Source organism: Salvelinus fontinalis, unplaced genomic scaffold, assembly GCF_029448725.1.
Source record: "Salvelinus fontinalis isolate EN_2023a unplaced genomic scaffold, ASM2944872v1 scaffold_0004, whole genome shotgun sequence".
In the NCBI taxonomy this organism is placed as follows: Eukaryota; Metazoa; Chordata; class Actinopteri; order Salmoniformes; family Salmonidae; genus Salvelinus; species Salvelinus fontinalis.
Window position 1 is genome coordinate 566,901 of NW_026600213.1, and position 24,841 is coordinate 591,741.

Sequence of the window (24,841 nt, forward strand, 5' to 3'; positions counted from 1 at the left end):
ATCCAGCGTTTTGGCGGGCGCTGTCTCGCTATAAAGTAAGCTGTATGTCGTACTAAAGTTATTTTTTAAAATCTAACACGGCGATTGCATTAAGAACTAGTGTATCTTTCATTTGCTGTACAACATGTATTTTTTAGTAAAGTTTATGTTGAGTTATTTGATTAGATTAGGTCACTGTCCAAAATATCTCCGGACAATTTGGTGCATTTTGGCTACGTATTCACATTGTAAAACCAGGATTTGTAGCTCTAAATATGCACATTTTTGAACAAAACATATATGTATTGTGTAACATGATGTTATAGGACTGTCATCTGATGAAGTTTGGTAAGGTTAGTGAATAATTTAATATCTTTTGCTGGGTTTTGCAATCGCTACATTTTGCTACTGATAAATGTGTTTGTGTGGTTGGCTATTGTGGAAAGCTAATATAATGCTATATTGTGTTTTCGCTGTAAAACACTTAAAAAATCTGAAACATTGGCTGGATTCACAAGATGTTCATCTTTCATTTGCTGTACACCATGTATTTTTCATAAATGTTTTATGTATTATGTATTTCACGTTGCTCTCTATAATTATTCTGGCTGCTTCGGTGCTATTTGAGATGGTAGCTGCAATGTAAAACCATGATTTTATACCTCAAATATGCACATTTTCGAACAAAACATAGATTTATTGTATAACATGGTATAAGACTGTCATCTGATGAAGTTGTTTCTTGGTTAGTGACTAATTATATCTCTATTTGGTCGGTTTTGTGATAGCTACCTATGCGGTAAAAAAATTGTGAAAATATGCGGTTGAGTCTTTTGCTATTGTGGTTAGCTAATAGAAATACATATTGTGTTTTCGCTGTAAAACATTTTAAAAATTGGAAATGATGGCTGGATTCACAAGATGTTTATCTTTCATTTGCTGTATTGGACTTGTGATTTCATGAAAATTAAATGTTATGATATTTAATGTATCATTATTAGAAATGCCAAATGATCAAAGTATTGCCTGCAGATAGAAACATGTACGGTACAAATATAGACTGACCAGACCAGTTTAAAAAGCAGTATCAGTCAAAAGACAGACAGTGAGGTATCAGATTTAGATTGTATTGAGTATACAGTCCACACCATATCTATTTTGACAGTGAAGCTAACATTTTAAATGTGGCTCTGTACTCCAACATTTGGATTGGAGGTCAAATGTATTATATGAGATGACAGAAAATAATGTCACCTTTTATTTGAGGATATTTTAATACATACAGTTGATGTCGGTAATTTACATACACCTTAGCCAAATACATTTAAACTCAGTTTCACAATTCCTGACATTTAATCCAAGTAAAAATCCCCTGTCTTAGGTCAGTTAGGATAACCACTTTATTTTAAGAATGTGAAATGTTAGAATAATAGTAGAGAATATGATTTATTTCAGCTTTTATTTATTTCATCAAATTCCCAGAGTGTCAGTAGTTTACATACACTTAATTAGTATTTGGTGGCATTGCCTTTAAATTGTTTAACTTCTTATGGCTGCAGGGGCAGTATTGAGTAACCAGGAAAAAGGTGCCCATTTCAAACGGCCTCGTACTCAATTCTTGCTCGTACAATATGCATATTATTATTACTATTGGATAGAAAACACTCTCTAGTTTCTAAAACCGTTTGAATTATTTCTCTAAGTGAAACAGAACTCATTCTGCAGCCCATTTCCTATCCGGAAGTGAGATTTCTGAACGCGAGGTCTCTGTTCAAGAGCTTGCCTATAAATGGGCATGACACTTAGGAGTATACATACACGTCATACACCTTCCCCTAGATGTCAAGAGGAAGTGAGAGCAGAAATGAGTTGATTATCTTGTTCTGAGGTTGAATACATCATCTTGGAATGAGGGGTCCGCCATTTTTTTTTTTTTCGAAAGCGCGAAGTTGAACCTGGAATCGCCTTCTGGAAAGCTGTCGTTATGGGCAAATACAATCTCCGGTTTATATTTTATTTGATACATGTTACAATATCATCCTAAAGTATGTTTTTTTCAATATAGTTTCATTAGATTATTGAAATTTATTCGGGACGTTAGGCGTGTTGCGTTGTCTGGTTTTGTTCAGGATGGACAGCTTAGCGCCGCATGGCCAGTGTGCTTGCTAATTCAAGAGGGAAAGAGGTGGTTCTGAATCCAAACAAAGACGGTTCTGGACAAAGGACCCCCTGTACAACATTCTGATGGAAGATCAAGAAAGGTAGGACCCAATTTGGGATGCTATTTCATATATCTGTCAAACTGTGCGATCGCTACCGATTACCTGGAATCAATGCTGTTGTGTGTTAGCTATTGTAGTAAGCTAATATAACGCTATATTGTGTTTTCGCTGTAAAACACTTAAAAAATCGGAAATATTGGCTGTATTCACAAGATCTTTGTCTTTCATTTGCTATACACCATATATTTTTCAGAAATGTTTTATGATGAGTAATTAGGTATTTGACGTTGGTGTCTGTATTTACTCTGGCTACTTCCGTGCTATTTCTGACTGTAGCTGTGATGGTAGCATCAATGTAAAACTGATTTATAGCTCAAATATGCACATTTTTCGAACAAAACATAGATTTATAGCCAGGCTACTTCACCAGCCAGCAGTACTATATCATTTTAGTCAATAAGATCTTGTATTTTATTTTTATTTTTTGCAACGTAAGCTTAACTTTCTGAACATTCGAGACGTGTAGCCCACTTGTCATTCTAATCTCCATTGCATTAGCGTAGCCTCTTCTGTAGCCTGTCAACCATGTGTCTGTCTATCCCTGTTCTCTCCTCTCTGCACAGACCATACAAACGCTTCACACCGCGTGGCCGCGCCCACCCTAACCTGGTGGTCCCAGCCCGCACGACCCACGTGGAGTTCCAGGTCTCCGGTGGCCTCTGGAACTGCCGATCTGCGGCCAACAAGGCAGAGCTCATCTCAGCCTATGCGTCCCTCCAGTCCCTCGACTTCCTGGCACTGACGGAAACATGGCTCACCACAGATAACACTGCTACTCCTACTGCTCTCTCTTCGTCTGCCCATGTGTTCTCGCACACCCCGAGACCTTCTGGTCAGCGGGGTGGTGGCACCGGGATCCTCATCTCTCCCAAGTGGTCATTCTCTCTTTCTCCCCTTACCCATCTGTCTATCGCCTCCTTTGAATTCCATGCTGTCACAGTTACCAGCCCTTTCAAGCTTAACATCCTTATCATTTATCGCCCTCCAGGTTCCCTTGGAGAGTTCATCAATGAGCTTGATGCCTTGATAAGCTCCTTTCCTGAGGACGGCTCACCTCTCACAGTTCTGGGTGACTTTAACCTCCCCATGTCTACCTTTGACTCATTCCTCTCTGCCTCCTTCTTCCCACTCCTCTCCTCTTTTGACCTCACCCTCTCACCTTCCCCCCCTACTCACAAGGCTGGCAATACGCTTGACCTCATCTTTACTAGATGCTGTTCTTCCACTAACCTCATTGCAACTCCCCTCCAAGTCTCCGACCACTACCTTGTATCCTTTTCCCTCTCGCTCTCATCCAACACTTCCCACACTGCCCCTACTCGGATGGTATCGCGCCGTCCCAACCTCCGCTCTCTCTCCCCCGCTACTCTCTCCTCTTCCATCCTATCATCTCTTCCCTCTGCCCAAACCTTCTCCAACCTATCTCCTGATTCTGCCTCCTCAACCCTCCTCTCCTCCCTTTCTGCATCCTTTGACTCTCTATGTCCCCTATCCTCCAGGCCGGCTCGGTCCTCCCCTCCCGCTCCGTGGCTCGACGACTCATTGCGAGCTCACAGAACAGGGCTCCGGGCAGCCGAGCGGAAATGGAGGAAAACTCGCCTCCCTGCGGACCTGGCATCCTTTCACTCCCTCCTCTCTACATTTTCCTCTTCTGTCTCTGCTGCTAAAGCCACTTTCTACCACTCTAAATTCCAAGCATCTGCCTCTAACCCTAGGAAGCTCTTTGCCACCTTCTCCTCCCTCCTGAATCCTCCTCCCCCTCCCCCCCCCTCCTCCCTCTCTGCAGACGACTTCGTCAACCATTTTGAAAAGAAGGTCGACGACATCCGATCCTCGTTTGCTAAGTCAAACGACACCGCTGGTTCTGCTCACACTGCCCAACCCTGTGCTTTGACCTCTTTCTCCCCTCTCTCTCCAGATGAAATCTCGCGTCTTGTGACGGCCGGCCGCCCAACAACCTGCCCGCTTGACCCTATCCCCTCCTCTCTCCTCCAGACCATTTCCGGAGACCTTCTACCTTACCTCACCTCGCTCATCAACTCATCCTTGACCGCTGGCTACGTCCCTTCCGTCTTCAAGAGAGCGAGAGTTGCACCCCTTCTGAAAAAACCTACACTCGATCCCTCCGATGTCAACAACTACAGACCAGTATCCCTTCTTTCTTTTCTCTCCAAAACTCTTGAACGTGCCGTCCTTGGCCAGCTCTCCTGCTATCTCTCTCAGAATGACCTTCTTGATCCAAATCAGTCAGGTTTCAAGACTAGTCACTCAACTGAGACTGCTCTTCTCTGTATCACGGAGGCGCTCCGCACTGCTAAAGCTAACTCTCTCTCCTCTGCTCTCATCCTTCTAGACCTATCGGCTGCCTTCGATACTGTGAACCATCAGATCCTCCTCTCCACCCTCTCCGAGTTGGGCATCTCCGGCGCGGCCCACGCTTGGATTGCGTCCTACCTGACAGGTCGCTCCTACCAGGTGGCGTGGCGAGAATCTGTCTCCTCACCACGCGCTCTCACCACTGGTGTCCCCCAGGGCTCTGTTCTAGGCCCTCTCCTATTCTCGCTATACACCAAGTCACTTGGCTCTGTCATAACCTCACATGGTCTCTCCTATCATTGCTATGCAGACGACACACAATTAATCTTCTCCTTTCCCCCTTCTGATGACCAGGTGGCGAATCGCATCTCTGCATGTCTGGCAGACATATCAGTGTGGATGACGGATCACCACCTCAAGCTGAACCTCGGCAAGACGGAGCTGCTCTTCCTCCCGGGGAAGGACTGTCCGTTCCATGATCTCGCCATCACGGTTGACAACTCCATTGTGTCCTCCTCCCAGAGCGCTAAGAACCTTGGCGTGATCCTGGACAACACCCTGTCGTTCTCCACCAACATCAAGGCGGTGGCCCGTTCCTGTAGGTTCATGCTCTACAACATCCGCAGAGTACGACCCTGCCTCACACAGGAAGCGGCGCAGGTCCTAATCCAGGCACTTGTCATCTCCCGTCTGGATTACTGCAACTCGCTGTTGGCTGGGCTCCCTGCCTGTGCCATTAAACCCCTACAACTCATCCAGAACGCCGCAGCCCGGCTGGTGTTCAACCTTCCCAAGTTCTCTCACGTCACCCCGCTCCTCCGCTCTCTCCACTGGCTTCCAGTTGAAGCTCGCATCCGCTACAAGACCATGGTGCTTGCCTACGGAGCTGTGAGGGGAACGGCACCTCAGTACCTTCAGGCTCTGATCAGGCCCTACACCCAAACAAGGGCACTGCGTTCATCCACCTCTGGCCTGCTCGCCTCCCTACCACTGAGGAAGTACAGTTCCCGCTCAGCCCAGTCAAAACTGTTCGCTGCTCTGGCACCCCAATGGTGGAACAAACTCCCTCACGACGCCAGGACAGCGGAGTCAATCACCACCTTCCGGAGACACCTGAAACCCCACCTCTTCAAGGAATACCTAGGATAAAGCAATCCTTCGGCCCCCCCCCCCCCCCCCCCCCCCTTAAAAGATCTAGATGCACTATTGTAAAGTGGCTGTTCCACTGGATGTCATAAGGTGAATGCACCAATTTGTAAGTCGCTCTGGATAAGAGCGTCTGCTAAATGACTTAAATGTAAATGTAAATTTATTGTATAACATGTTATAAGACTGTCATCTGAGGAAGTTGTTTCTAGGTTTGTTTGGTTGGATCTTGGTTAGTTAGGTTGGCTTTGTGCATGCTACCTGTGCTGTGAAAAATGTCTGTCCTTTTTTGTATTTGGTGGTGAGCTAACATAAATATACGTGGTGTTTTCGCTGTAAAACATTTAAAAAATCGGACATGTTGGCTGGATTCACAAGATGTTTATCTTTCAAATGCTGTATTGGACTTGTTAATGTGTGAAAGTTAAATATTTCTAAAAAATACATTTTGAATTTCGCGCCCTGCACTTGAGCTGGATGTTGTCATAAGTGTACCGGTGTCGGGCTTGCAGCCTGAAGAAGTTGGGTCAAACGTTTCAGGATTTGAAATGAAAGCACTTTATGTATCGAGTCCCCCTATTTGAAGAAGTCATACGTATTCTGACCAATTCACTTATAGTGTATTAATGTAGTCAAAGTTGAGTATTTGATTGTGAACTTGTTGGTTGCACTTGCAGTTTGTTTTCGGATTATTTTGGTTGTGTTTTGTCCAAAAGTAACTGAATGGTGGATGATGACTGGAGTAATTTCTGTCTAAGTGAGTAGATAACATGTTTCTAAACAATAATAAATTAATCCTGATGCCATGATTAAGAAAAATCATGAATGAATCATGAATAATAATGAGTGAGAAGGTTAGAGGCTACAACAAAACATGCTAACCTCTCAACATTACCAATAACAGAGGCTACAACAAAACATGCTAACCTCTCAACATTACCAATAACAGAGGATACAACAAAACATGCTAACCTCTCAACATTACCAATAACAGGGGAGGTCAGCATTTATTCTGATCTTTGTGCCTCTGTAACTTTGTTATTCGTCATTATTCACGATTCATTCCTGATTATTCATAATCATGGTAGCATCCACATGAATGTAGAAGTGTTCAGAAACATCTTCTATTCTTACTGACAATACAAGTGAAGTGACTCCAAAATGACAGGACATTATTCACCATTCAGTTTCTATTAAGAAAAATATAATCCAAAACACAACCAAGAAAAACTGCAAATGAATTCAACAAGTTAGTAGAATCACAAGCTTGATGTGATCACTGCAGGCGTGGAATATGGGACCAAATACTAAACTTATGACTAATTTAATACACTATAAGTGAATTTGTCCAAATAAATAAAAATTCTTCAAATGGGAGAACTAAATACATAAAGTGCTTTCCTTTCTAAACTGTAAAATATTTATGTATGAATACTTTTAAATAAAAGTTGACATTCTGTACTGTCACCTAATATGAAACATTCTATCTCAAATCCAAAATGCTGGAGCATAGCACCAAATGTAAAACTGTAACCTTCACTGTACAAGGCCATATGTGTGGACTATGTGTGTCTGGTAAACACATGTGGATCTGGTGAACAGTTATCACTTGTTGACCAACTACAGGAATACTGACCTCAGAGTCTCCAGTTTACAGTGGGGATTCCCCAGTCCAGCAGAGAGCAGCTTCACTCCTGAATCCTTCAGGTCATTGTTACTCAGATCCAGCTCTCTCAGGTGTGAGGGGTTTGACTCCAGAGCTGAGACCAGAGAAGCACAGCCTTCCTCTGTGACTAGACAGCCTGACAGCCTGCAAAGAGTCAAATCATATTAAAATCACACTGATCTTCTTTGGTGGTGAAAATAGTGTCAGTATATTTTTTCAACATATTCAGATATGTCAGTGTCCTGAAACCTTCCATATCTATTTGTAAATTATTGTATCATCATTAAAAATGACAAATGATCAAAGTATTGCTTGTAGAGAGAAACATGTATAGTACAAATATTTGAGTAGACTGACCAGACCAGTTTAAAAAGCAGTATCAGTCAGAAAAAAGACAGTGAGGTATCAGATTTAGGTTGCATTGAGTATACAGTCCACACCATATCTATTTTGACAGTGAAGCAAACAATTTAAACGTGGCTCTATACACCAACATTTTGGATTTGAGATCAAATGTTTCATATGAGGTGACAGTATATAATGTCACCTTTTATTTGAGGATATTTTAATACATATCTGTTTCACCATTTAGAAATGAAAGCACTTTATGTATCTAGTCCCCCTATTTTAAGAAGTCATAAGTATTCTGACCAATTCACTCATAGTGTATTAAAGTAGTCAAAAGTTTAGTATTTGGTTGTAAACTCGTTGGTTGCATTTGCAGTTTGTTTTGGTTGTGTTTTGGGTTGTGTTTTGCCCAATAATAACATGGTGAATGATGACTGGAGTAATTTTCTGTCTAAGTGAGTAGATAACATGTTTCTAAACACTACTAAATCAATCCTGATGATGCCATGATTTACACAAATCATGAAGGAATCAAAAATAACAATGAGTGAGAAAGTTACAGAGGCTACAACAAAACATGCTAACCTCTCACCATTACCAATAACAGAGGCTACAACAAAACATGCTAACCTCTCACCATGACCAATAACAGAGGCTACAACAAAACATGCTAACCTCTCACCATTACCAATAACAGAGACTACAACAAAACATGCTAACCTCTCACCATTACCAATAACAGAGGATACAACAAAACATGTTAACCTCTCACCATTACCAATAACAGAGGATACAACAAAACATGCTAACCTCTCACCATTACCAATAACAGAGGCTACAACAAAACATACTAACCTCTCTCTCACCATTACCAATAACAAAGGATAAAACAAAACATGCTAACCTCTCACCATTACCAATAACAGAGACTACAACAAAACATGCTAACCTCTCACCATTACCAATAACAGAGACTACAACAAAACATGCTAACCTCTCACCATTACCAATAACAGAGGCTACAACAAAACATGCTAACCTCTGACCATTACCAATAACAGAGGCTACAACAAAACATGCTAACCTCTCACCATTACCAATAACAGAGACTACAACAAAACATGCTAACCTCTCACCATTACCAATAACAGAGGCTACAACAAAACATGCTAACCTCTCACCATTACCAATAACAGAGGCTACAACAAAACATGCTAACCTCTCACCATTACCAATAACAGAGACTACAACAAAACATGCTAACCTCTCACCATTACCAATAACAGAGGATACAACAAAACATGTTAACCTCTCACCATTACCAATAACAGAGGATACAACAAAACATGCTAACCTCTCACCATTACCAATAACAGAGGCTACAACAAAACATACTAACCTCTCTCTCACCATTACCAATAACAAAGGATAAAACAAAACATGCTAACCTCTCACCATTACCAATAACAGAGACTACAACAAAACATGCTAACCTCTCACCATTACCAATAACAGAGACTACAACAAAACATGCTAACCTCTCACCATTACCAATAACAGAGGCTACAACAAAACATGCTAACCTCTGACCATTACCAATAACAGAGGCTACAACAAAACATGCTAACCTCTCACCATTACCAATAACAGAGACTACAACAAAACATGCTAACCTCTCACCATTACCAATAACAGAGGCTACAACAAAACATGCTAACCTCTGACCATTACCAATAACAGAGGCTACAACAAAACATGCTAACCTCTCACCATTACCAACAACAGAGGCTACAACAAAACATGCTAACCTCTCACCATTACCAATAACAGAGGCTACAACAAAACATGCTAACCTCTCACCATTACCAACAACAGAGGCTACAACAAAACATACTAACCTCTCACCATTACCAATAACAGAGGCTACAACAAAACATGCTAACCTCTCACCATTACCAATAACAGTGGCTACAACAAAACATACTAACCTCTCTCTCACCATTACCAATAACAAAGGATAAAACAAAACATGCTAACCTCTCACCATTACCAATAACAGAGGCTACAACAAATGGAATGGAATTTGGAACCAAATACTAAACCTATGACTACTACTAACCCTAACCCTAACCCTACTTTAATAAACTATAAGTGAATATGTCCGATTAATTACGACTTTTACAAATGGGAGAACTATATACATAAAGTGCTTTCGTTTCTTAACAGTAACAAAGCTATGCATGAAAATACCTGAAATATAAGGTGATATTCTGTACTGTCACCTAATATTAAACATTCTATCTCAAATCCAAAATGCTGGAGCATAATACCAAATGTAAAACTGTAAGCTTCACTGTCCAAACACATATGGTGTGGACTATGTGTGTCTGGTAAACACATGTGGATCTGGTGAACAGTTATCACTTGTTGACCAACTACAGGAATACTGACCTCAGAGTCTCCAGTTTAAAGTGTGGATTCCCCAGTCCAGCAGAGAGCAGCTTCACTCCTGAATCCTTCAGGTCATTGTTACTCAGATCCAGCTCTCTCAGGTGTGAGGGGTTTGACCTCAGAGCTGAGACCAGAGAAGTACAGCCTTCCTCTGTGACTAGACAGCCTGACAGCCTGCAAAGAGTCAAATCATATTAAAATCACACTGATATTCTTTGGTGGTGAAAATAGTGGCAGTGTATTTTTTTCTAAATGTTCAGATACATCAGTTTCCTGAAACCTTCCATATCTATTTGTAAATTAATGTATCATCATTAAAAATGACAAATGATCAAAGTATTGCTTGTAGAGAGAAACATGTATAGTACAAATATTTGAGTAGACTGACCAGACCAGTTTAAAAAGCAGTATCAGTCAAAAGACAGACAGTGAGGTATCAGATTTAGATTGTATTGAGTATACAGTCCACACTATGTCTATTTTGACAGTGAAGCTACCATGTTAAATGTGACTCTATACTCCAACATTTTGGATTTGAGATCAAATGTTTCTTATGAGGTGACAGTATATAATGTCACCTTTTATTTGAGGGTATTTTAATACATATCTGTTTCACCATTTAGAAATGAAAGCACTTTATGTATCTAGTCCCCCTATTTGAAGACGTCATAAGGATTCTGACCAATTCACTCATAGTGTATTAAAGTAGTCAAAGGTTTACTATTTGGTTGTAAACTCGTTGGTTGCATTTGCAGTTTGTTTTGGTTGTGTTTTGCCCAATAATAACATGGTGAATGATGACTGGAGAAATGTTCTGTCTAAGTGAGTAGATAACATGTTTCTAAACACTACTAAATCAATCCTGATGATGCCTTGATTAATACAAATCATGAATGAATCATGAATAATAATGAGTGAGAAATTTACAGACTCTACAACAAAACATGCTAACCTCTCACCATTACCAATAACAGAGACTACAACAAAACATGCTAACCTCTCACCATTACCAATAACAGAGACTACAACAAAACATGCTAACCTCTCACCATTACCAATAACAGAGGCTACAACAAAACATGCTAACCTCTCACCATTACCAATAACAGAGACTACAACAAAACATGCTAACCTCTCACCATTACCAATAACAGAGACTACAACAAAACATGCTAACCTCTCACCATTACCAATAACAGAGACTACAACAAAACATGCTAACCTCTCACCATTACCAATAACAGAGGCTACAACAAAACATGCTAACCTCTCACCATTACCAATAACAGAGACTACAACAAAACATGCTAACCTCTCACCATTACCAATAACAGAGGCTACAACAAAACATGCTAACCTCTCACCATTACCAATAACAGAAGCTACAACAAATGAAATGAAATATGGGACCAAATACTAAACTTATGACTACTTTAATACACTATAAGTGAATATGTCCGATTAATTACAACTTTTACAAATGGGAGAACTATATACATAAAGTGCTTTCCTTTCTTAACAGTAACAAATATATGTCTGAAAATACCTCAAATAGAAGGTGACATTATATACTGTCACCTAATATGAAACATTGTATCTCAAATCCAAAATGCTGGAGCATAGCACCAAATGTAAAACTGTAATCTTCACTGTCCAAACACATATGGTGTGGACTATGTGTTTCTGGTAAACACATGTGGATCTGGTGAACAGTTACCACTTGTTGACCAACTACAGGAACACTGACCTCAGAGTCTCCAGTTTACAGTGGGGATTCCCCAGTCCAGCAGAGAGCAGCTTCACTCCTGAATCCTTCAGGTCATTGTTACTCAGATCCAGCTCTCTCAGGTGTGAGGGGTTTGACCTCAGAGCTGAGACCAGAGAAGCACAGCCTTCCTCTGTGACTAGACAGCCTGACAGCCTGCAAAGAGTCAAATCATATTAAAATCACACTGCTATTCTTTGGTGGTGAAAATAGTGGCAGTAAATTTAATCGACATATTCAGATTCATCAGTGTCCTGAAACCTTCCATGTCTGTTTGTAAATTATTGTATCATCATTAAAAATGACAAATGATCAAAGTATTGCCTGCAGATAGAAACATGTATAGTACAAATATTTGAGTAGACTGACCAGACCAGTTTAAAAAGCAGTATCAGTCAGAAGACAGACAGTGAGGTATCAGATTAGGTTGCATTGAGTAACAGTGACACACCATATCTATTTTGACAGTGAGGTATCAGATTTAGATTGTATTGAGTAAACAGTCCACATCATATCTATTTTGACAGTGAAGCAAACAATTTAAACGTGGCTCTATACGCCAACATTTGGGATTTGAGATCAAATGTTTCATATGAGGTGACAGTATATAATGTCACCTTTTATTTGAGGAAATTTTAATACATATCTGTTTCACCATTTAGAAATAAAAGCATTTTATGTATCTAGTCCCCCATTTGAAGAAGTCATAAGTATTCTGACCAATTGCTCTGGAGCAAAGAACCGCCCTTGCTGTCTCTGCCTGGCCGGTTCCCCTCTCTCCACTGGGATTCTCTGCCTCTAACCCTATTACAGGGGCTGAGTCACTTGTGCGTCACTTGAGTGGGTTGAGTTACTGACGTGATCTTCCTGTCTGGGTTGGCGCCCCCCCTTGGTTTGTGCTGTGGTGGAGATCTTTGTGGACTATACTCGGCCTTGTCTCAGGATTGTAAGTTGGTGGTTGAAGATATCCCTCTAGTGGTGTGGGGGCTGTGCTTTGGCAAAGTGGGTGGGGTTATATCCTTCCTGTTTGGCCCTGTCCGGGGGTATCTTCGGATGGGGCCACAGTGTCTCCTGACCCCTCCTGTCTCAGCCTCCAGTATTTATGCTGCAGTAGTTTATGTGTCGGGGGGCTAGGGTCAGTTGGTTATACCTGGAGTACTTCTGCTATCTTATCCAGTGTCCTGTGTGAATTTAAGTATGCTCTCTCTAATTCTCTCGTTCTCTCTTTCTTTCTCTCTCTCGGAGAACCTGAGCCCTAGGACCATACGTCACGGCAAACTGGGCATGATGGCTCCTTGCTGTCCCCAGTCCACCTGGCCTTGCTGCTGTTCCAGTTTCAACTGTTCTGCCTGCGGTTATGGAACCCCTACCTGTCCCAGACCTGCTGCTTTCAACTCTTAATGATCGGCTATGAAAAGCCAACTGACTTTTATTCCTGATTATTATTTGACCATGCTTGTCATTTATGAACATTTTGAAAATCTTGGCTCTCTCTAATTCTCTCCTTCTCTCTTTCTTTTTCTCCCTCGGAGGACCGGAGCCCTAGGACCATACGTCAGGATTACCGGGCATGATGACTCCTTGCTGTCCCCAGTCCGCCTGGCCTTGCTGCTATTCCAGTTTCAACTGTTCTGCCTGCGGTTATGGAACCGCCACCTGTCCCAGACCTGCTATTTTCAACTCTTAATGATCGGCTATGAAAAGCCAACTGACATTTATTCATGATTATTATTTGACCATGCTTGTCACGTATGAACATTTTGAACATCTTGGCATAGTTCTGTTATAATCTCCACTCGGCACAGCCAGAAGAGGACTGGCAACCCCTCATAGCCTGGTTCCTCTCTAGGTTTCTTCCTAGGTTTTGGCCTTTCTAGGGAGTTTTTCCTAGCCACCGTGCTTCTACAACTGCATTGCTTGCTGTTTGGGGTTTTAGGCTGGGTTTCTGTACAGCAATTCGAGATATTAGCTGATGTACGAAGGGCTAGAAAATAAACTTGATTTGATTTTGATTTGAATTCACTCATAGTGTATTAAAGTAGTCAATAGTATAGTATTTGGTTGTAAACTCGTTGGTTGCATTTGCAGTTTGTTTTGGTTGTGTTTTGCCCAATAATAACATGGTGAATGATGACTGGAGAAATGTTCTGTCTAAGTGAGTAGATAACATGTTTCTAAACACTACTAAATTAATCCTGATGATGACTTGATTAAGAAAAATCATGAACGAATCAAAAATAATAAAGAGTGGGAAAGTTAGAGGCCACAACAAAACATGCTAACCTCTCACCATTACCAATAACAGAGGCTACAACAAAACATGCTAACCTCTCACCATTACCAATAACAGAGGCTACAACAAAACATGCTAACCTCTCACCATTACCAATAACAGAGGCTACAACAAAACATGCTAACCTCTCACCATGACCAATAACAGAGGCTACAACAAAACATGCTAACCTCTCACCATTACCAATAACAGAGGCTACAACAAAACATGCTAACCTCTCACCATTACCAATAACAGAGGCTACAACAAAACATGCTAACTTCTCACCATTACCAATAAGAGGCTACAACAAAACATGCTAACCTCTCAACATTACCAATAACAGAGGCTACAACAAAACATGCTAACCTCTCACCATTACCAATAACAGAGTCTACAACAAAACATGCTAACCTCTCACCATTAACAATAACAGAGACTACAACAAAACATGCTAACCTCTCACCATTACCAATACCAATAACAGAGGCTACAACAAAACATGCTAACCTCTCACCATGACCAATAACAGAGGCTACAACAAAACATGCTAACCTCTCACCATTACAAATAACAGAGGCTACAACAAAACATGCTAACTTCTCACCATTACCAATAAGAGGCTACAACAAAACATGCTAACCTCTCACCATTACCAATAACAGAGTCTACAACAAAACATGCTAACCTCTCACCATTAACAATAACAGAGACTACAACAAAACATGCTAACCTCTCACCATTACCAATAACAGAGGCTACAACAAAACATGCTAACCTATCATCACTACCAATAACAGAGGCTACAACAAAACATGCTAACCTCTCAACATTACCAATAACAGAGGCTACAACAAAACATGCTAACCTCTCACCATTACCAATAACAGAGACTACAACAAAACATGCTAACCTCTCACCATTACCAATAACAGGGGAGGTCAGCATTTATTCTGATCTTTGTGCCTCTATAACTTTGTTATTCGTCATTATTCACGATTCATTCATGATTATTTATAATCATGGTATCATTCACATGAATGTAGAAGTGTTCAGAAACATCTTCTGTTCTAACTGACAATACAAGTGAAGTGACTCCAAAATGACAGGACATTATTCACCATTCAGTTTCTATTAGGAAAAACATTATCCAAAACACAACCAAGACAAACTGCAAATGGATTCAACAAGTTAGTAGAATCACAAGCTTGATGTAATCTCTGCAGGCATGGAATATGGGACCAAATACAAAACTTATGACTACTTTAATACACTATAAGTGAATATGTCCGATTAATTACAACTATTTCAAATGGGAGAGCTATATACATAAAGTGCTTTCCTTTCTTAACAGTAACAAATATATGTCTCAAAATACCTGAAATATAAGGTGACATTATGCACTGTTGCCTAATATGAAACATTATATCTCAAATCCAAAATGCTGGAGCATAGCACCAAATGTAAAACTGTAAGCTTCACTGTCCAAACACATATGGTGTGGACTATGTGTGTCTGGTAAACACATGTGGATCTGGTGAACAGTGATCACTTGTTGACCAACTACAGGAATACTGACCTCAGAGTCTCCAGTTTACAGTGGGGATTCCCCAGTCCAGCAGAGAGCAGCTTCACTCCTGAATCCTTCAGGTCATTGTTAGTCAGATCCAGCTCTCTCAGGTGTGAGGGGTTTGACCTCAGAGCTGAGACCAGAGAAGCACAGCCTTCCTCTGTGACTAGACAGCCTGACAGCCTGCAAAGAGTCAAATCATATTAAAATCACACTGATATTATTTGGTGGTGAAAATAGTGGCAGATTGTTTTGTTAACATGTTCAGATACATCAGTGTCCTGAAACATTCAATATCTATTTATAAATTAATGTATCATCATTAAAAATGACAAATGATCAAAGTATTGCCTGCAGATAGAAACATGTATAGTACAAATATTTTAGTAGACTGACCAGACCAGTTTAAAAGCAGTATCAGTCAAAAGACAGACAGTGAGGTATCAGATTTAGATTGTATTGAGTATACAGTCCACAACACATCTATTTTGACAGTGAAGCTAACATTTTAAATGTGGCTCTATACTCCAACATTTTGGATTTGAGATCAAATGTTTCATATGAGGTGACAGTATATAATGTCACCTTTTATTTGAGGATATTTTAATACAAATCTGTTTCATGTTTAGAAATGAAAGCACTTTATGTATCTTTTCCCCCTATTTGAAGAAGTCATAAGTATTCTGACCAACTCACTCATAGTGTACTAAAGTGGTCAAAAGTTTAGTATTTGGCAGTCAACTCGTTTGTTGCATTTGCAGTTTGTTTTGGTTGTGTTTTGGGTTGTGTTTTGCCCAGTAATAAATGGTGGGTGATGACTGGATAATTATTCTGTCTAAGTGAGTAGATAACATGTCTCTAAACACTACTAAATTAATCCTGATGAAGCCATGATTCAGAAAAATCATGAATGAATCATGAATAATAATGAGTGAGAAAGTTACAGAGGCCACAATAAACATGCTAACCTCTCACCACTACCAATAACAGAGGCTACAACAAAACATGCTAACCTCTCACCATTACCAATAACAGAGGCTACAACAAAACATGCTAACCTCTTACCAATACCAAAAACAGAGGTTACAACAAAACATGCTAACCTCTCACCATTACTAATAACAGAGGCTACAACAAAACATGCTAACCTCTCAACATTACCATTATCAGAGGCTACAACAAAACATGCTAACCTCTCCGCATTACCAATAACAGAGGCTACAACAAAACATGCTAACCTCTCACCATTACCAATAACAGAGACTACAACAAAACATGCTAACCTCTCACCATTACCAACAACAGAGGCTACAACAAAACATGCTAACCTCTCACCACTACCAATATCAGAGGCTACAACAAAACATGCTAACCTCTCACCATTACCATTATCAGAGGCTACAACAAAACATGCTAACCTCTCACCATTACCAATAACAGAGGCTACAACAAAACATGCTAACCTCTCACCATTACCAATAACAGAGGCTACAACAAAACATGCTAACCTCTCACCATTACCAATAACAGAGACAACAACAAAACATGCTAACCTCTCACCATTACCAATAACAGAGGCTACAACAAAACATGCTAACCTCTCACCACTACCAATAACAGAGTCTACAACAAAACATGCTAACCTCTCACCACTACCAATATCAGAGGCTATAACAAAACATGCTAACCTCTCACCATTACCATTATCAGAGGCTACAACAAAACATGCTAACCTCTCACCATTACCAATAACAGAGGCTACAACAAAACATGCTAACCTCTCACCATCACCAATAACAGAGACAACAACAAAACATGCTAACCTCTCACCATTAACAATAACAGAGGCTACAACAAAACATACTAACCTCTCACCATTACCAATAACAGAGACTACAACAAAACATGCTAACCTCTCACCATTACCAATAACAGAGGCTACAACAAAACATGCTAACCTCTCACCACTACCAATAACAGAGTCTACAACAAAACATACTAACCTCTCACCACTACCAATAACAGAGTCTACAACAAAACATACTAACCTCTCACCATTACCAATAACAGAGGAGGTCTGTTACGAGTCCCGCCGAGGATGGTGCCTCTTCCCGTTCGGGCGGCGCTCGGCGGTCGTCGTCTCCGGTCTACTAGCTGCCACCGATCCCCTTTTCTGTTATCCTTTTAGTTTGTCTAATTTGTTTCACCTGTTGTATGTTTAGATTAGGGGTTATTTAAACCCAGTTTGCCCGCTCCCTTTTGTGCGGGCTTGATTTTCTGTTTCGTGTTTGTGGTGTGTATTTTGTGGATTTCGTCATTCTATTGATGTTGGACATTTTTTCTTTACGCGCCCAGTGTTTAAAGTGGCGTCACCGTTTTGTAGGTGATTACGTGAAGGAAATAAATTCCACCTTTTGTAAGAGATTCCTGCTCTCTGCACCTGACTCTTGTTTCCACCACTGGAATTGTTACAGAAGCCCGCACAAAAAGGAATGGAGTCAGCAGAAGCAGCAACCACCCCTCTCCCATCGATGGAGGAGCGTGTCCAGCATCACACCGCCGTTCTCCATCGAATAGGGACAGCAATGGACATGATGATGGAGAGGATGGAACGATGGGAGAGGAGTGGTATCCCGACTACAACCCCAGCTCCTTCCCAGACGGGGCAACCTTCCCCATCAACGTCAGCATCAGGTTCGGGTGCATTGCGTCTTGCGCTCCCAAGGGAGTACGATGGAGCGGTGGCTGGGTGCCAGGGGTTTTTGCTCCAGTTGGAGCTCTACTTGGCCACTGTTCGTCCGACTCCCTCTGGAGAGGAGAGTGTTAGCCTCCTCATCTCCTGTCTGACTGGTAGAGCCCTGGAATGGGCTAATGCGGTCTGGAACGGCCCAGACTCTGTTCGGGACAACTACCCAGAGTTCACTCGCCGCTTTCGGGCCGTATTTGACCACCCTCAGGAGGGCCGAGCGGTGGGTGAGAGACTGTTTCACCTCAGACAGGAGACGAGGAGTGCGCAAGACTTCGCTTTGGAGTTCCGGACCTTGGCTGCTGGCGCGGGGTGGAATGACAGGGCCCTGATGGACCATTATCGATGTAGCCTTCGGGAGGACGTCCGTCGGGAGCTAGCTTGTCGAGACACTACGCTCTCTCTGGATGAGTTAATTGACATGTCTATTCGACTGGACAACCTGCTAGCTGCCCGCGGGCGTTCAGAGGGGGTCCTGTCCGTTCCACCTCCCAGTCCTCCCACTTCAACCCCGATGGAGTTGGGAGGGGCTGCATCTAGGGGGGCCAGAGGAGGTAGCTACTCTTGCACCTATTGTGGCAGGAGAGGACACACTTCAGACCGGTGTTGGAGGAGCGCCTCTGGGAATGGAGATGGCAGGCGGAATACTCCTCGATCACCCCAGGTGAGTAGGCACAAGACTCACCCAGAGCTTCCTGTCGGTCACATGTTTTTGATTATTTTCTTCCCTGCGTTTTTCCCTTCTCTTCAGCATAAGGCGCTCGTAGACTCAGGCGCAGCTGGGAGTTTTATGGATCGCGGTCTAGCCCGTAAGTTGGGTATTCCGTTGGTACAGATAGACCCTCCTTTCCCTGTGCACTCCTTAGATAGCCGACCGCTAGGGTCAGGGCTGGTCAGGGAGGCCACGATTCCGCTGGACATGGTACACAGGGGGATCATAGGGAACAGATTAGTTTCTACCTTATTGATTCACCTGGGTTTCCAGTGGTGTTGGGGGTTCCTTGGCTAGCCATTCACAATCCCCTCATTTCCTGGAGACAGGGAGCTCTTCAGGGGTGGTCAGAGGAGTGTTCAGGTAGGTGTGTGGGAGTTTCCATCGGTGCCACCTCGGTGGAGAGTCCAGACCAGTTTTCCACTGTGCGCATTCCCCCAGAATATGCCGATTTGGCTATCGCTTTTAGTAAAAAGAAAGCGACTAAATTACCACCTCATCGACGGTGGGATTGTGTGATAAACCTCCAGGTGAACGCTGCACTTCCCAGGAGTCATGTGTACCCCTTGTCACAGGAGGAGACGTTGGCTATGGAGACATATGTCACGGAAGCTCTGAGACAGGGGTTCATTCGGCCCTCCATGTCACCCGTCTCCTCGAGTTTCTTTTTTGTGAGAAAAAAGGAGGGAGGACTGCGTCCGTGCATTGATTATCGAGGTCTAAATTCAATCACAGTGGGATTTAGTTATCCGCTACCTCTCATCGCTACGGCGGTGGAATCATTCCACGGAGCACGTTTTTTCACAAAACTGGATCTTAGGAGCGCGTATAATTTGGTGCGTATTCGGGAGGGAGACGAGTGGAAAACAGCGTTTAGTACCACATCAGGCCACTATGAGTACCTCGTCATGCCGTATGGGTTAAAGAATGCTCCAGCCGTTTTCCAATCCTTTGTAGATGAGATTCTCAGGGACCTGCACGGGCAGGGTGTGGTAGTGTATATTGATGACATCCTGATCTATTCTGCTACACGCGCCGCGCATGTTTCCCTGGTGCGCAGGGTTCTTGGGAGGCTGCTGGAGCATGACCTATACGTCAAGGCTGAGAAATGTGTGTTTTCCAAACAAGCCGTTTCCTTCCTGGGTTATCGCATTTCCATGTCAGGGGTGGTTATGGAGTGTGATCGCGTTAACGCCGTGCGTAATTGGCCGACTCCAGCCACGGTAAAGGAGGTGCAGCGGTTTTTAGGGTTTGCCAATTACTACCGGAGGTTTATCCGGGGTTTTGGCCAAGTGGCGGCCCCCATTACCTCACTGCTAAAGGGAGGGCCGGTGCGTCTACAGTGGTCGGCCGAGGCTGAGAGAGCTTTTAACCAGTTGAAGGCACGTTTCACTGAGGCTCCCGTGTTGGCGCATCCGGACCCTTCATTAGCGTTCATAGTGGAGGTGGATGCGTCCGAGGCTGGTGTTGGAGCCGTGCTATCACAGCGCTCGGGCACGCCACCGAAGCTCCGTCCCTGTGCTTTCTTTTCTAAGAAGTTGAGTCCGGCGGAGCGGAACTATGATGTGGGGGACAGGGAGTTACTAGCTATGGTAAAAGCCCTGAAGGTGTGGAGACACTGGCTTGAGGGGGCTAAGTACCCTTTTCTCATCTGGACTGACCATCGCAATCTGGAGTATATCCGAGAGGCGAGGAGATTGAATCCGCGTCAGGCGAGGTGGGCCATGTTTTTTACTCGTTTTAGATTTACGATCTCTTACCGACCAGGTTCCCTCAACACAAAGGCCGACGCGCTGTCTCGTCTCTATGACACGGATGACCGGCCCATCGATCCGACTCCCATCCTTCCCGCCTCATGTCTGGTGGCTCCGGTGGTATGGGAGGTGGACGCGGACATCGAGCGGGCGTTGAGGGTAGAACCTGCGCCGTCCCAGTGTCCGACTGGCCGTAGGTACGTACCGCTTGGTGTTCGTGATCGATTGATTCGGTGGGCTCACTCAATACCTGCTTCGGGTCATCCGGGGGTGGAGAGGACAGTGCGTGGTCTTAGAGGGAAATACTGGTGGCCCACCTTGGCTAAGGACGTGAGACTCTATGTCTCCTCCTGCTCGGTATGCGCTCAGAGTAAGGCTCCTAGGCACCTACCAAGGGGGAAGTTACAACCCCTTCCGGTTCCACAACGGCCATGGTCTCATCTATCAGTAGATTTTTTGACGGATCTTCCTCCGTCTCAGGGGAACACTACCATTTTGGTCGTTGTGGATCGGTTCTCTAAGTCCTGTCGTCTCCTCCCATTGCCTGGTCTCCCTACGGCCCTACAGACTGCGGAGGCTCTATTTACCCACGTCTTCCGGCATTATGGGGTGCCGGAGGATATCGTATCTGATCGGGGTCCCCAGTTCACGTCCCGGGTATGGAGGGCGTTTATGGAGCGTCTGGGGGTCTCGGTCAGCCTTACCTCTGGGTATCACCCCGAAAGTAATGGGCAGGTGGAGAGAGTGAACCAGGAGGTGGGTAGGTTTCTGAGGTCGTATTGCCAGGACCGGCCAGGAGAATGGGCGAGGTACGTCCCGTGGGCGGAGTTGGCCCAGAACTCACTCCGCCACTCATCTACGAACATGTCGCCTTTCGAGTGTGTACTGGGGTACCAGCCGGTCCTGGCTCCGTGGCACCAGAGCCAGACTGAGGCTCCTGCGGTGGAGGAATGGGTACAGCGCTCTAGAGAGACCTGGCGAGCGGTCCAGGACTCTCTTAAGCAGGCCAGTGAACGGCAGAAGAGGAGCGCTGACCGCCACCGCAGTGAGGCCCCTGTGTTTGCACCAGGGGACAGGGTCTGGCTCTCGGCCCGAAACCTGCCCCTCCGCCTGCCCTGCCGGAAGCTGGGGCCGCAGTGTGTGGGGCCATTTAAAGTCCTGAGGAGGATAAACGAGGTGTGTTATAGGTTACAACTTCCCTCTTACTATCGTATTAACCCCTCGTTTCATGTGTCTCTCCTCAGGCCGGTGGTAGCTGGTCCCCTGCAGGAAGGTGAGGTGCCGGAGGTCCCTCCTCCCCCTCTCGACATCGAGGGGTCCCCGGCGTATAGGATCAGAACTATTCTGGACTCAAGACGCCGGGTGAGGGGCCTGCAGTACCTCGTGGACTGGGAGGGGTACGGTCCGGAGGAGAGATGCTGGGTACCGGTGGGGGACATCTTGGATCCGTCCCTGTTGAGGGACTTTCACCGCCTCCATCCGGAGCGCCCTGCTCCTCGTCCTCCGGGTCGTCCTCGAGGCCGGAGTCGGCGCGCTGCGGGAGCCGCGCGTCGGGAGGGGGGTACTGTTACGAGTCCCGCCGAGGATGGTGCCTCTTCCCGTTCGGGCGGCGCTCGGCGGTCGTCGTCTCCGGTCTACTAGCTGCCACCGATCCCCTTTTCTGTTATCCTTTTAGTTTGTCTAATTTGTTTCACCTGTTGTATGTTTAGATTAGGGGTTATTTAAACCCAGTTTGCCCGCTCCCTTTTGTGCGGGCTTGATTTTCTGTTTCGTGTTTGTGGTGTGTATTTTGTGGATTTCGTCATTCTATTGATGTTGGACATTTTTTCTTTACGCGCCCAGTGTTTAAAGTGGCGTCACCGTTTTGTAGGTGATTACGTGAAGGAAATAAATTCCACCTTTTGTAAGAGATTCCTGCTCTCTGCACCTGACTCTTGTTTCCACCACTGGAATTGTTACAAGGTCAGCATTTATTCTGATCTTTGTGCCTCTATTACTTTGTTATTCATCATCATTCTCTATTAATTCCTGATTATTCATAATCATGGTAGCATCCACATGAATGTAGAAGTGTTCAGAAACATCTTCTATTCTTTCTGACAATACAAGTGAAGTGACTCCAAAATGACAGGACATTATTCACCATTCAGTTTCTATTAAGAAAAACATCCAAAACACAACCAAGACAAACTGCAAATACATTCAACAAGTTAGTAGAATCACAAGCTTGATGTAATCACTGCAGGCATGGAATATGGGACCAAATACTAAACTTATGACTACTTTAATACACTTTAAGTGAATATGTCCGATTAATTACAACTATTTCAAATGGGAGAGCTATATACATAAAGTGCTTTCCTTTCTTAACAGTAACAAATATATGTCTCAAAATACCTGAAATATAAGGTGACATTCTATACTGTCACCTAATATGAAAAATTCTATCTCAAATCCAAAATGCTGGAGAATAGCACCAAATGTAAAACTGTAAGCTTCACTGTCCAAACACATATGGTGTGGACTATGTGTGCCTGGTCAACACATGTGGATCTGGTGAACAGTTATCACTTGTTGACCAACTACAGGAATACTGACCTCAGAGTCTCCAGTTTACAGTGGGGATTCCCCAGTCCAGCAGAGAGCAGCTTCACTCCTGAATCCTTCAGGTCATTGTTACTCAGATCCAGCTCTCTCAGGTGTGAGGGGTTTGACCTCAGAGCTGAGACCAGAGAAGCACAGCCTTCCTCTGTGACTAGACAGCCTGACAGCCTGCAAAGAGTCACATCGTATTAAAATCACACTGCTATTCTTTGGTGGTGAAAATGAAGAGGCAGTATATTTGTTCAACATATTCTTATTTATCAGTGTCCTGAAACCTTCCATATCTATTTATATGTATCATCATTAAAAATGACAAATTATCAAAGTATTGCTTGTAGAGAGAAACATGTATAGTACAAACATTTGAGTAGACTGACCAGACCAGTTTAAAAAGCAGTATCAGTCAAATGGCAGACAGTGAGGTATCAGATTTAGGTTGTATTGAGTATACAGTCCACACCATATCTATTTTGACAGTGAAGCAAACATTTTAAATGTGGATCTATACACCAACATTTTGGATTTCAGATCAAATGTTTTATATGAGGTGACAGTATAAAATGTCACCTTTTATTTTAGGGTATTTTAATACATACAGTTGAAGTCGGAAGTTTACATACACCTTAGCCAAATACATTTAAACTCAGTTTTACAATTCCTGACATTGAATCCAAGTAAAAATCCCCTGTCTTAGGTCAGTTAGGATCACCACTTTATTTTAAGAATGTGAAATGTTAGAATAATAGTAGAGAATATGATTTATTTCAGCTTTTATTTATTTCATCACATTCCCAGAGTGTCAGTAGTTTACATACCCTTAATTAGTATTTGGTGGCATTGCCTTTAAATTGTTTAACTTGGGTCAAACGTTTCGGGTAGCCTTACACAAGCTTCCCACAATAAGTTGTGTGAATTTTGGCCCATTCCTCCTGACAGAGATGGTGTAACTGAGTCAGGTTTGTAGTCCACCTTGCTCGCACACGCTTTTTCAGTTCTGTCCACAAATTTTCATTAGGATTGTGGTCAGGGCTTTGTGATGGCCACTCCAATACCTTGACTTTGTTGTCCTTAAGCCATTTTGCCACAACTTGGAAGTATGATTGGGGTCATTGTCCATTTGGAAGACCAATTTGTGACCAATCTTTAACTTCCTGACTGATGTCTTGAGATGTTGCTTCAATATATCCACATAATTTTCCCTCCTCATGATGCCAACTATTTGTGAAGTGC

General features: G+C 43.2%; 1 protein-coding gene across 2 annotated transcripts in view; it reads right to left on the reverse strand.

Moving 5' to 3' along the window:
• Positions 1–24,841, reverse strand: part of LOC129841927 (NACHT, LRR and PYD domains-containing protein 12-like) — a 51,999-nt gene that overhangs the window by 5,166 nt on the left and 21,992 nt on the right. For both annotated transcript variants that reach the window (XM_055910296.1, XM_055910298.1), the window contains 5 exons: positions 23,606–23,779; positions 15,805–15,978; positions 11,936–12,109; positions 10,189–10,362; positions 7,360–7,533 (listed from right to left, as the gene is read on the reverse strand). In XM_055910296.1, the coding sequence (XP_055766271.1) occupies positions 7,360–7,533; positions 10,189–10,362; positions 11,936–12,109; positions 15,805–15,978; positions 23,606–23,779 (870 nt within the window). The remainder of the gene's footprint in view (positions 1–7,359; positions 7,534–10,188; positions 10,363–11,935; positions 12,110–15,804; positions 15,979–23,605; positions 23,780–24,841) is intronic.